The following is a 14025-nucleotide window of genomic DNA, read 5'->3' as shown; positions in this document are numbered from 1 at the left end:
TAGGGTCTCTACCTATCTCTATTCCTATCAAAACTATTTCTCATTCCAAAGCAAGGTCTGCAGTACAAATCCTGATTTTACCTAAATTACTACTGCTGGGTAGTTACTATTTATTTATATAAAAGATTTATATGGTTGCCAATCTTATATAATATAACCCTGGGCAACATAGAGAAATGAAACAAGAACCCCACAAAATTAAAAACATCTCACACAACCAACATGCCATAACACTCCCATGCCAAGTTCACATCTGCTGGGCTCAACTCCCATCCTGGCCCAGTGCCTGGAGAAAATACAGGTCTTCACAGCCTTCCAGAAGGCCAAGAGGTCTTCCAGGTCTCAGATGAAGGTTGTTCCATAGGGCAGGCACCACTACAGAAAAGGTCCTAGAATGCAGCTCATTGCTTAGTGTATGCCAATGAAGCAATTCCACTTTGATTACTTAGAAGCAATCAGAAGGCTACTTTGTAGCAAGCAGGCCATAAGGAAAAGATAGTAAGAAATTGCCAAAAACACAACAGCTTTATCTTCTGCTTTTTGTACATGTTTTTAACTATCCTCCTCATACGCAAGACGTCAATTTGTTAACCATCGAACAGGATGCATCCCTACTGTATTAATCTGGAGAAGGCTGCCAAGCAGTAAGAATGCAGATCTTGAGCTTATTAGAATGATATGATCACAGCTCATCTTCCAGAATATACTATTAGGAAATAACTATTTTAGGCCTGAATTATATTTTAGGCCTTGAATTCACTCCAAGATCAAAGAAATTCACAAGAAAAGAGGCTGGAGAGCATGGGCATTGCAAGAACTGATACTGTACTTGCTTTCTAAAAGCACTGTAGTCAACTACAGAACTTTAAAGAGCAAAGCTGCTTTCTTAGCCCAATTAAGGCCAGGAAAGGCCAGAGCATCAATTGTCTAGTGTAAATTTTCAATTTAGTGCCTAGAGATTTGAACCTGGTTGTAAAATTCCATTTCAAAACTTAAAAAAAAATGTTAAAATAACATACAAATCATATCCTCTTTTTCTAACTCATCTTTGAGAACTTCAACATATATGCTATATATATGCTTCCTATAAACACCCCCAATAAAACTGATTGAATTGGTTGTTTGTTAATCTATATGTTTTTCCTAATCTAAGGCCTACTTTTCAACTCACCCACTCTTGTTCCCGATGCAGTCCTAGTTTTCTTCCTCCAGCATTTCCTGTCCTCAGAGTACCAGAAATATGCTTTTACATACCCATCACGCTATTCCCCTTCAGAATAAACAACATTATGTAAAGCAGAGAGTAATGAGTAATAAGGAAAATCCAGCTAAATCAAGTTTTCATGAATATCATTCACAATCTCTCTCCATACCTTCCTATCTTTGCAAACAATTCTTGCTTCTACCATATCCATACAGAGTCATCAGTTGCCTTTTGTTCTTTCAACTTTTCACCTCTCTCTTTTTGAGGATCTCATCAACTCCATCCAACTATGACTTTCTCAGCCTTCCCTGTCCACATGATCCATTCATATACTTATTTTTAAAATTCATTCATTTTCTTTATATAACCAAACCACCTCTCAGGGTACATTTTTCCACTAATCTCTCACTTTTGACTTCGGTCCACATTCATACCTGACACCAATAAAGTTTTACCTTTGAATTTCCAGTGCTTCATAAATAACTGATGTGCATTTTGATGGCAGGCACCTTTAAAATTTTGTGAACTAATACATGTTTGTGAATTCATATGCATAGCTGTATTAAATCTTAATTAGAAAAAAGTAGCCCTTATTTTTAAAAACATCAGAACACATGAGTGTTCTTATGTGCAAAGCAGGTTATGGTAATGACAGTCACTTGCTAGCAGCAAATGAAATATCTGGGGTGCAGATGAATACAGAGTTATACGCTGACCAACTTGCCCCCCTCTCGTACCCAAGCAAAGATAATTATTTAAACAAACAATGGAAGCAAAAAGTTATGCGTTTTATAGCCTGAACCTAGCCTAGCTGCATGAAGGGGCACAGAACTGACCGCAGCAAATAAGTAACAACAAGGATTCACCTCAACACATTCCATGAAAAATGTAGTAACAGCAAAAGTGCAGTATTCTGGCTACTTAGTCAAAGTGTCTTTCTAATGAAAATGCAGAGCACAAACTTCAATCTGTTTAAAAAGCTCAACAAAGGAAAATTATTTTTGCATGTGGAGACATGAAAACTTTAACAGCAGGGCAATGCTATCTACAATACATTTGCGGAGTGCGCATTTTTGCAATGGCAATCTGACTGAAAAAGAAGACACAGCTTACACAAAGATAACATTATTAATGCATAGATTTGAAATTCCTCATTTCAGATAATTTTGAAAAAGCAGTACACTTACTTACAGGCAAGTGCAATATTTTTATAATGTCCAAAGTTTATTATTATTATTATTGTTTAACTCTGAACATGTGCTAGCTTCTTCATGCCCTTCATTCAACTAGCTATTGTCAACGGCAGCAGAGAAAGAGCCTGTATCTGCTATTTTAATGATCAATACCCTCTCCAAGTCTCCACTTAAAATCATGGAATGATGGAGCACACATAATGTGGAATGAAGTATGTGGAATGAAGCCCCAAGTATGAGAAAAGGAGTCTGGCACATGGGATGTTTCATTCTGCATTTGAAACATTCAAAATGGTGGTTTTGAGCTTGAAACATTCTGGATAAGACATATTTTGCACACATCTACAGGACTCAAAGGGTTTGTACCAGAGCATTTCAGGAGATATGCAATGTAAACCAAATGAGATTACATCACAGTAGCCAGCTTAGAAACTATAAAAACAGTAGCACTATTTAGTAAGAAACTCCTTCACAAATACTACTGGTCTTTAAGCCAGTGTCTTCAGCTGCTGAGTGAAATGTTATTTATTTTCCCTGCAGGAGGAAGTGCAGGAGAAAAGGCAGAGAGCAAAATAATACAAATAATTTTGTATCTTATTATCTCCCTGAAAGAATCTTATAGATTCTAAGTCATATCGTAAGATCACTCTAGCTTTAACCAAATTCCAAGAACCGTGCCTTTATCCATGAAATCAGAAGATAAATGCCCATGGATCTCAGAATTTGTGGGAGGAGAGAGCAGACACAATTTTGGACCATTTTCATCTCTGTAGGTATTGCTATTTTCCAACTGTTCATTCCAAAAAACAAATTCAACTTAAACAGGGAATCCATCCTAAATACATTTTAAAGGAGTACATTCTTAGCTTCTTCTCCCTTAAATCTTGAAATGAATATGGGAAACAACTTCTCAATGATTTTGCCTTGTTCCAATGTATAATTTTATCCTAGTACCTATACAACATCATGTTTTTGAAGGCAGCACCTCCATGATTCTCAGAAGTTGCTATGAGGTCCAACAAGGGACTGATGAATGTATCAGCTTTGTTTTCTTCCCACATTTATAAATATAAAAAACTCTAATTCTTCATATACTGCTCGTGAATAAATTCATAAATTTTGGGCAAGTTCTTATACTACCACACGTACATATTTAGGGACATTTATGAGAGAAGTTCATTGTGCAAGCTCAAGGAAGTCCAAAGGCAAGGAACCAAAACATACAAATGTGCCTGCATAGTTCGGGCAAAGGTACAGAACTCAAGAAAACAAAGCTGCACCATTAGTGCTAAAAGCTTAAGAACAAGGCTCATTATGCATTATTTAGTTTTTTTAAGTATTTACGAAAAACAAATAACAAAGTTAGAAGCTACCAAAGGCATGGGGACTATGTCATATTATCAACAAAATTATTTATGCATGATTATCAGCCAGCCAGCAAAAATTAGATGGTATACTCAATGCACTGAATGCCTAACTCTTTGGAAATCATGTTCACCTGGAGAAACAATGGAATATATAAAGTTTTTCAAAGCCACACCATCTACAATTATCTGCTCATGACAAAGCATGAAGGTCTCTAGGTACGATTCCTTATACTGAGGAATTAGTCAGCAATTTGCTATTTCTCAGTTGAGATCTGGACAAAGTTCTAGGAATATAGTGAGGAAAATCCATCAGCAATTCCAGACTGAACAATTAAAAACACAGTCCAGTTTGTGACTGGGATTAGATTACAGCATGACTTGCTTTCTCTTATGCAAAGACTGTGACTATTGCGAACTATAGGAGGAGAGCTTGTAGGGCCCTAATAACACTGAAGATACAGTTACATTCTGAACATCTTAGTTACATAGCTGAAATGTTACAATTGTCATTACTAGGAAGAACATTGGTGATTAAAATGAATATTTTGCCACGAATTTTATATCTTTTCCAGACAATTCCAATATTGACTTCAGAAGCACCTTTTAAACAATGGCAACATGACATCTCTAAGTTTATATGGCAAGGGAAAAAACCAAGAATAAAATATAAAGTTTTACAAGACGTGAAAGAAAGAGTGGTTTGGGTCTTCCCGATTTGAAATTGTACTATGTAGCTTGCTGTTTAGTATGGCTTAAAGAATGGATCACCTTGAGAAATGAAAAATTATTAAATTTGGAAGGCCACGATTTGAGATTTGGATGGCATGGATATTTGTGGTATGAAGTTAAAGTTAATGTGGACTTTAAAAATCACTATATTAGAAGATCTCTATTAAAAGTTTGGAATAAATGTAGACCACTTTTATGCCCTAAGATGCCGATGTGGACCTCTATGCAAGAAGCTTTCTATAGAACTGAAACAAGAGATAAAGATAAATGGATGAGATAACAAGACTTATTAGAAAAAGAACAAAAATAATACAAAATTAAATCAAAAGAACAATTGGTTTTAGAAGGATATACCTTTCAATGGCTTTCCTATATGCAATACAAAGAAAAATTTAAAATTGATAAAAAAGAATTTGAACAGAATAAATTGGAATTTGAAATCCAATTATGTGAAACAGATGAACATTTAATAGCAAAAATGTACAAATTATTGTTGAGAGAAGAAATGGTTGAAGAACAAGTTAAAGAATGCATGATTAAATGGGCAAAAAATATTGGTCATAATATACATATGCAGCAATGGGAAAATATGTGGTCTAAAGGATTAAAAGTTACTTTATGTTATACCTTGAAAGAAAATTTCTATAAAATGATGTATCGATGGTATATGACACCCCAAAGACTATCAAGGATGTATGGGACAATTTCCAACATTTGTTGGAAATGTAACCAACAAGAGGGGTCATTTTACCATATGTGGTGGACATGTAAAATTGCAAAGAAATTTTGGATTCAAATACAAATGTTGATGCAGAGCATTCTACAAATACAGATTCCATTTAAACCAGAATTATCCTGTTGGGGATAATGGACTTTCAGATAGGAAAACATCTTATTAGAATTATTCAATACATGATTACCACAGCAAGACTTCTTTATGCACAATTTTGGAAAACCCAGACACTACCAACAATACATGAATGGTTGTTAAAACTGATGGATATGGCAGAAAACAAACTGACTTGCTTATTAAAAGAAAACTCAAACTACTACTACTTTAAAGAATGGAAACCATTGATGGACTATTTGCAAAATGCAGGTGGGGTGAAGCTTACATGGGGATTTGAAGATTAGATTATAAATATAATGAGATATATTTAGACAAAGAATTATTCCTATTTAATGTATTAAAAACTAGCACTTATGATAGCCTTATTATTCCTAAGACCAGAGATAGATTGGAAGTTATCTATTTTTCATATCTTTTTTTTCTTTTTCTTTAACTCACTTTTTCTTTTCCTTTTCTTTATATTTTGTATTTCAATTTTTTTTTCATTTCTAACTTTTAAATATGTATCTTTAAAATCTCAATAAAATATTTTTTAAAAAAATAAGTTACATAGCTGAAGCTTATTCTTTCCTATCCCACTCAGAGGCAGCGAAAAACTAAAAAATCTCAGTGTGTGAATAAGACAATTTCATCAAGGTGTTAGATATTGAAAAATATTTTTTTAATAAGCTAAACTATACTTCAGCTGTAATGGAATCAGATTGTACTGAACTAAAAAAAAAAAAGCCTCCAACCAGCTTTTAACCTGATTTCTTAGGAAAATACAATATAAAGTGTGGGATATAAAACTCTGGATAGCTCAACCATTTTAAATGTAGATAGAGCAGAATCTGGCAACAAGCATAACTGTATATATGACAATCAAATAAAATAGGAATTATGGTTCATCTAAACCAGGAGTGCACAATTTCCATTGGTTTGCAGGCTGCAGGAAGCTTTCTATGGCATGCCAGATTTTATGTTCTAAACTAGGTGGACACAACTTGATTTTTAGAGGTTTTAACATCACCATTTTGCTCTTTAACCCCCTTCCAAAACTCAAAAAAGAGGCAATTTTTTTAATTCTATGCACTCTGGAGGTCACAGGAGGGATGCCACATATTTTGCATTCCTGACTTACACAATACATATGCTTTCATACAATAGTGCCAGAAGATTCTGACCCAAACAGGAGAACTTGGTAGATATATAACAGAAATCTTGCAAAATAGGAAGCATTCTTGGGATATTATATTCAGATATCAAATGTATATATAAACAGGGAAGGACACAGAATGTAGTACAGCTGTATACGTATGTTTCCTCTACAGAATCACATTAAGATAGAAATACCAGCCTAAGTATCATGTTACCTACCCAGTACAATATTCCCACCCCGAACCATTATAAGATGGGGAAAAATGAACTAGACAGTTAAAGAAAAATCCTGTAAACCTAGGTGCTATCCTCCTCCCACAGACTATGAAGGTAAATGGTCACAAATAAATCATGACATTTCTAAATATGCTAATTGCTACACAACAGCTAATTATAATTCTAGCCATAGTGGTGTCATGGACCTGGTGCTGAATGTAAATTATTTTGCTATCAAATTCATAAAATGAAAGCTGCAGGAAAAGCCCAGTGTGATCATATTTAACTTCAAAAGTGGCCATCTCAAAAGAAGTGTATTTGTTAAAACACAAGTCAAAGCAGTCTTACTGCAGGAAGTTTCCATTTCTCTGAAAGAAAAAAAAGGTTATTTACAACATAATGAATGCAAACTGTCATAAGCTACAAGAGATACATATAGGTTTAAGAAGATGTCACTGTGGTTAATGAACAGTCATGAGACAAAAAGGCTTCCTTTAAAAAGTGGAAGTCTAAAACTAAGATGAACAACAACAACAAAATACCAATCCCAGCAAAAACAAATGTGACTTTTTTATAAAGTAAATGAAAAAGCAGAATAATTTGAAAACCTAAGTAAGACCTTCAGCAAAATGCTGCAGAATGGAGTGCTCCTATTCAGAATTTTATTTATCCAGTATTTGACATAACAGCTCTCTGTTTCCTGTTTCTCTTTTCCAACAGATAGGGCTGATTGGTATGTTCAGTCATCATTAATTTGGGGGTAGGGGGATAGATATCCCCTTGAGTTCTCTTTTTAAGTATTTTGTGCTCCACAAATCTTCATTACATCCTACCTTTTCCTTTTTCATCCTCCATCTCTTACCAGAGTTTTCTTCCTTCAATATGAACCTGCCTTATGCTCCAAGAACACAGCTCCTGCTGAGAACAAGTAGCTTGGCTGAATGGCTCTTTACTTCCTGATTTGATCTGTAGTCCTTCACCCTTCCTATTCTTTCATGTGACTACATACATGTAAGCTTTGCTATTTCTGTCTGGGGAGAGGTTTTACCATTTGTTTTCTCAATATTTTTCCTATTTCTGCAAATATTTAAATAATTTTGGGCAAATAGTTACTCTCTGCATCTTTCTGAGTAATGCAAATTTGGCTTATTAATAATCAGCAAGCAACCTCAAACTTCAACATCTTTAGATCCATCAGAAGTGGGGGAAGGAGAATCAGAATAGCTACCCAACTAGATGACAGGAGTGAAAGGAATACTAAACAAAAATACAGAGCAGCTGAATGCATTTGCCATTACTGTAGAAAATGCATAGTTAGCAAAGTCTTATTTTTCTAAGAGGAGAAAGAATTAAATCAAATAAATGTAACAAAAAATTAGGTTCTAAGTTTAACAGACATACTAAAAACTCACAAGTGTCTGAGTTGAGATGGCATATTGTAGTTAAAACAGCATCAAACTAGTACTGGAAAGATCCAGCTTCCCATCTATACCCAGTTACAGAATCAAATGGATGACTATCTCTCAAACTAGCCTACCTTCTTGTGGAGTGGTTAACAAGATAAACTGATACAGGCAGGAACCCTGCCTCCACCTTTAACTCCTTGGATGAAAACTGGGCTAGAAATTTATTAATGCAATGTAGTTGGAATAGTTGTAGCCACTATTCCAAAGGTAGCATACTTTTTTTCTTTTTATATAAACAATACATGATAGATCCAGAAAATGTTTGTTCAAGATAAATTGGTTGAAATCAAAATTCAAGGCTGAACTAAATACCTAAAAACAGCACCTTGCTGAGCAAGAATCAGTGTACCTTCTATAAAGGAACATCTTGCCTTAAAACCTTTTAGAATTCAATTAGGATTAGAAAACATGTATAGGGTGGCCAATTGAAATCCCCAAAAGCATGAAAAACTCATTTACCAAAGGCTTCTGAGACTATAAATTATGTGAGAAGAGAATAAATCCTATTAATCAAAAATTGTTTAAGTAGGAAGTTGAGAGTAGGAATAAATGGCCAGGATGCATCATGAATGTCTCCCAAAGGTTTGTCACATGTTTTAAGTGGGCTTGAGACCAAGGTAACAGATAAAATAACTAATCTGTAGAAGACAACTATTTAGCATAGTGAAATCTTCAAACAGTATACCTCCAAACTGCTGAGCAGGCATGAAAATGGCAAATGAGATTCAATACATTTATAAAACCATATCCTCCAGCAGGATAAGGCCAGCTTGGTAGGTAACAAATCAAAACTAGCTATCCAAAAAATACAATCATGGTGGAGAACTCAATGTAAATTAAATCATTATGCAACAGCAGTAGGACAATTGATGTTAGGAATAACTGTAAAATTTTATAAAATGATATATATGGAGAAAATCAATAGGGGCATTTTCTGTTTTTCAGAAAACGAGATTTTGAGGTCACACAATGATAGAAAATTGCTACAAGAGAAAAGTAAATGCTTCACAAAATGCTTAACCTAGGGAATTCAGTTAAAAGACACAGAGAGCATCAAGAATTTTAGGAGGGGATTAGGCAAATTCAAAGTGAACATATTGTGTCTTTTTGTTAAAATAAATGAGAACTTCCATGTTCAGAAATGTATTAATGCTGGATACCGTTTGCATATTTGGGAGGGGGAATAGTGGGAAAGAGATAAATGAACAGCTTCAGGTTCTGCTGATTTGTTTCCTAAATGCTTCAGGATGGCCACCATTGCTACTATTCTGATTACTGCAGTGGAGGAACCCTTCGTCTGATTCATCAGGGCTCCTTCCATGATTTTCAGAGCAGCTCCTCCCCACTCCCACTCCAGAAACGCGTATAACTCTTATTTCAATACACAGTATCTGGTGAAAATGTTAACTGGGACCTTTACAGACACAGCGTGCCAAATAACATTCACTTGTATAATTCGGACTTTAGTTCTGAAATTACAAGGTTCATAATGAAATGGCCTATGGGTAAAATTCCTTACAGGCAGGTAGGGGTGGTGCTTATTTCATTGAAACGAATAAGAAAAACGATGGTAAAATTAATTGGAAGTTTATTGTTTATTGTTTTAAAACACCGTCAAAGAAAGGAATAGCTATGGGGAGAGTAAAAAAAAGGATGGAGTAAGCGGGGGGGGGGGCTAAAGAATATTGAGACAAACGGGAACAGATTTTAAAAAGAATGGGAAGAGAGGAAAAAGCGACATACATATACCAGTTTTCAAGAGCCTGCGCTGTTTTTCGGAGGAGCCGTGGCATCAGGCATGCAGCCCGCCCTAGCACGTACGCCTTACTGAATACCCCTCAGAAAGCATTCCATCCAGAACTCAAATGCCTCTGTTCGACACCAGGGGTTTTCCCCCGTCTTCAACCCTCTTTTCGCGGGAGCTCTTCCTTTCCAAAGGAAAAGGGCCGCCACTCCCTCGGGCAAAAAGACCTCATAGACCCCGCCCCCCCCAACGTGCGTCAGGCCCTCTCTCGCCGCTTCAGACGGGGACGTGCACATACAACCCCCCGGGACGCCCACAGACCCACCCCCGCCCCTTCCCTCCGTGGCGGTACCGGAGCTGCGGCTCATGCGCTTCTCCCAGCCCGCGGGGAGCTTCTCCTCCTCCGCCATCTTTCCTCCTCTCACGGCAGCAAGCGCAAAGCCAGCCACGCCCACTTCGCCTGGCAACGCCGCCACCGCACGCGCTCTATAGCTCTACCGGCCCCTCTCGCGACAGCAGCACTCCTCCCACCATTGGCCGCTCAGACGGGAAGCCTCGCTCCGATTGGCGGGCTTTGTAAAAAAAAAAGAAAAGAAAAGAAGGCGGCGGTGGAATCCCGCCCAGAGAGAGGGTATCCGACCCGTCCGCTGTCTGAGTCTCATTGAAACTATTGGTAGAGGAAAGATGTGGTGGCGGCAGAAGGTCGAAAGGAGGATGAACCGGGGCGAGGGTGGGGTCGGCTTTAAAAGGCTAGGCTCTTAAAGTCCCGTTTTGGACTCCATCCTCAAAATCTTTTATTATTGAATGTATATACCATCTTATTCTGTTGTGACTCTGGGCCTGTGGTACTATTGCCAATGTAGCTTCCATTCCTGGGTAAATTTTTAAGCGATGTGTGAGTCAGACCATTTCCACATTGGGGGTCTAGCAAAGATCATCCTCAGCCCTGCTACCCTGAAACTACATGGAGGCTTAGTCTCCCATTTTAACAAAAGCAGTCTCAACCTCTCCCTCATATATGGGCTTGGACCACGTAAGAGTGAGTATATTGTTGCACATGCCTAAAATGCCCGGTTACTTTGGGCAGGGTTGCCTCAAAACCAGAGGGTTTGGCTTTGGGAGGTACAAGAGGCCTGAAATGGGGAGACAAAGAATGACCAGCAACTGTGTGTCTGTATGCTAGGATATTTGCTATGCTGCTGGGTAATAAGAACATCAATTGCCTAAATCCAGTATGGCATAGTCCAGTGATCTCAAACTAAAGTCACAGGTGCCATAGGAGGACTAGGTAATTAGCCCAAGGGCTGCAATATTGAAGTATTTCGTGCATTGACACAAAAGTCTCTGGTAAGTAAAAACTGAAGTGCTTTATGCTATGCAACTGATCATAAGGTTAAGTTAAAAAAATGGCAAAATATGGAAATATACAGAAAATATTCATCCATAGCCCTTGTCAAACTTAATTCTATGTCTTCTTTTTATTTTCAGAGGATTTAAAGGCAAACTTTTCTATCCTTCATTCACCCTAACCCTAAAATACAAGAAGTATACTGATTGTCAGCACCAGGATGGATGGGGAGGAGGAGTGTTCTATGGGCTAAAAAAATGGATCTGGACTGGGGCTGCACATAACCAAGGGTAGCCTGTACCTGGCAGAGGCTCACAAAAATCTCTCCTTGCTTGAATACCTGAAATACCAGGTCCCATCTATCAAAAATGTCATCTGGCTGGGCCTAGGAAGTGGGCCTTTTCTGTCACAGTGCGTACACTCAGGAACACCCTGCCTCTCCAAGATCCAGTTGGCTCCGACCCTGCGGGCACTTCATAAAAGCTTTTAAAACATGGCTGTTTGCCCAGGCAAGGGGGTTGGGAGGTTGTAAGATTGATGCGTCATCTGCTGATTTATGTTTTGTTCAGTTGTCATTATATATAGATATCATTGTTCAGTTTTGAGGTTTTAACCCTGTTAGCCACCCAGGGTTACTGTTTTGAAATTAGTAGCCATATAAATTGATTCAAATAATAAGTATATAAATAAGCCTTTTTGACTTAAACGTAGAATGTCTGGTTGCAAAGAACATGTTCTACTACAGAATTTGTTTTTGTGATCTTTTGTGACAGGCTGCCATGTTTATGGGTTACTGTGTATTTGTTGTGGTAGTGTGGCATTGTTTCCAATTTTTCTGTTTCTGTTTTAACCACCCAGAATAATGGGAGTCAAGCATACAGAAATACATATTAATAAGTACTGGTCTAAAACCCGCCCTCTAAAGTTAGGTTATACACTATATGCATACAGTTGTCAGTCCCAGCAGTAACCACACACCCGCATGCAGTACATCGTTCCCCTGTAATCAGTAAGAATGTTCCTCAAGCATCTATTAGAATATGTTTTGGTAAATCCAAGGCTTAGTTTTTCTCAACAATCCCCATTTAAAGAAGGGAAATATGCTAAATGATTAATATACCTGTGTTTAGGCAGATGAGTAAACAGGTTTTTTGCAGTCTCATTAATTTCTGTGGATATATTACTTAATTGGGTAATTTTAAATCCAGTAATTAGTTTATGAGCATAATGTAAGTTATTAAAATAAAAATAGTAAAAGCACAGCAGTAAATTAAGAGATAGTAGAAGAAATAAAATTATATATGAAATCACTATCCCAATATAATGAAGACATTTAAAATTGAAACTAGATTATTAAATTTTATTTTTTTCATAGTTTTTATTAAAGTTTTAATTACAGTAGTAAAAGCAACAAACTGAACTCGGAAAAAGAATAAAAAGTGCAAAGAAAGAAAAAGAAGAGAGAGAAATATGTAAAGAAGTGACTTCCAATCTTTATCACAAGTAAAAACAAATTTGATAACTCTTCACCCCCTATAACCCTCTTCTTCCCATAACCCAACCCTTATCTATATGCAAATCCATAAATCATCACATTTTCAGTCCTGGTGTCAGCAAACCAACTTTATATTCCTTCCTTTTACTTTTAACAATCCTAATCTTTAATTCATTCGGATGTTGTCGTAGAATTTGGTCTCTCTTCCATTTTTCTTTTTCCCATTGCAGAGGTTTCTTCAAGGCTTTAACACCCCTTTTGTAAATCCAGTAAAAAGTCATTATCCAGGTCATTGTCTTGATTTGTCATTTGTATTTCCACTTTGATTTTCAAAGCTTTAACCAGCTTCTTTTGTATATCCAGTAAAAAGTCCTTATCAGGGTCATTCTCTTGGCTTATCATATGTAATTCCACTTTAACTGCCTTCTCTATTTTGTAATCCACATTTTTTTTTATTATCCAGTATTTCTGATTCTACTATTTCTGCATCAGATTTAACATCTTTTGGACATAGTCTATCCATAGAAGCAGACATCATTGCTGACATTTCTGATATTATTGCTACTAATGTCTGGCCCCATTCTTTGAAAATCTCCTGAAGTATTTCTAATGTTACAGCATTTTGTGTCATTTCGTAAATCCCCACACTAACTGAAAACCAAAGACATTTACACTTTTTTTTTCCTTTTCTGCCTGGAATCTTTAGTCCCCTCTAGTGTCCAATTTCTCAAAATCATAGTCTCAAGTTCCTGTTTTGACTTTAGACAAAACATTCTGGTTCCAAGGAGATGTTGTTTATTTATTTCCAAAACCTTATAGTAAAAGTCTCAATGTTCCAAAGTTGTCTGGATCCTTAATTTGTTTATAACTTTCTTAGTTCAAAATCTTATTTAGCTTTTTGCTGTTCTTTAAATTCTTTAACTTAGTTAATTTTTCTTTTGTTCAAAAACAAAAGTAAACTCATCAGGTGGCTTTTCAAACTTGTAATTCCAAAGGTCTCTAATAGCCTTAGAATAACAAATAAGCAATTTCTGAAAATGATTAGAAAATGAGGTTAGCAAACTCAGTGTCCTTTAAAAGGCTCCACCACAGATGTGAGCATGATGGCTGATCCCTTCTTGCGAGGAGCAACCATCTGGAGCATATGTGGGGATCTCCTGTCCTCTCCTTATCCAGAGAGATTCTGAAGAACCAGTCTACTTGCCAGTTCTTCAGTCTTTGCAGTGGTGGTTGTCTCCATTCTGTCAGAAATGTGTTTAATTTGCCATGCCTCCAC

At 36.7% G+C, this 14025-nt stretch overlaps 1 protein-coding gene across 2 annotated transcripts in view; it reads right to left on the bottom strand.

Moving 5' to 3' along the window:
- Nucleotides 1-10391, bottom strand: part of PIN1 (peptidylprolyl cis/trans isomerase, NIMA-interacting 1) — a 44550-nt gene extending 34159 nt beyond the window's left edge. The window contains exon 1 of one of the 2 annotated variants that reach the window (XM_007421407.4): nucleotides 10259-10391. In XM_007421407.4, coding sequence (XP_007421469.1) covers nucleotides 10259-10316 — 58 coding nt within the window. In that variant the 5' untranslated portion in view covers nucleotides 10317-10391. Of the gene's footprint in view, nucleotides 1-7529; nucleotides 7608-10258 lie in introns of those variants that run through there. The other variant, XM_025171819.2, reaches the window with a different exon arrangement.
- Nucleotides 10392-14025: the final 3634 nt, after the last annotated feature.

Source organism: Python bivittatus, unplaced genomic scaffold (genome assembly GCF_059951505.1).
Source record: "Python bivittatus isolate LINGU-HERP-01145 unplaced genomic scaffold, Pbiv_v1 ctg000220_np1212, whole genome shotgun sequence".
NCBI classification, from domain to species: Eukaryota; Metazoa; Chordata; class Lepidosauria; order Squamata; family Pythonidae; genus Python; species Python bivittatus.
This window is presented reverse-complemented; position numbering and strand designations above follow the sequence as displayed.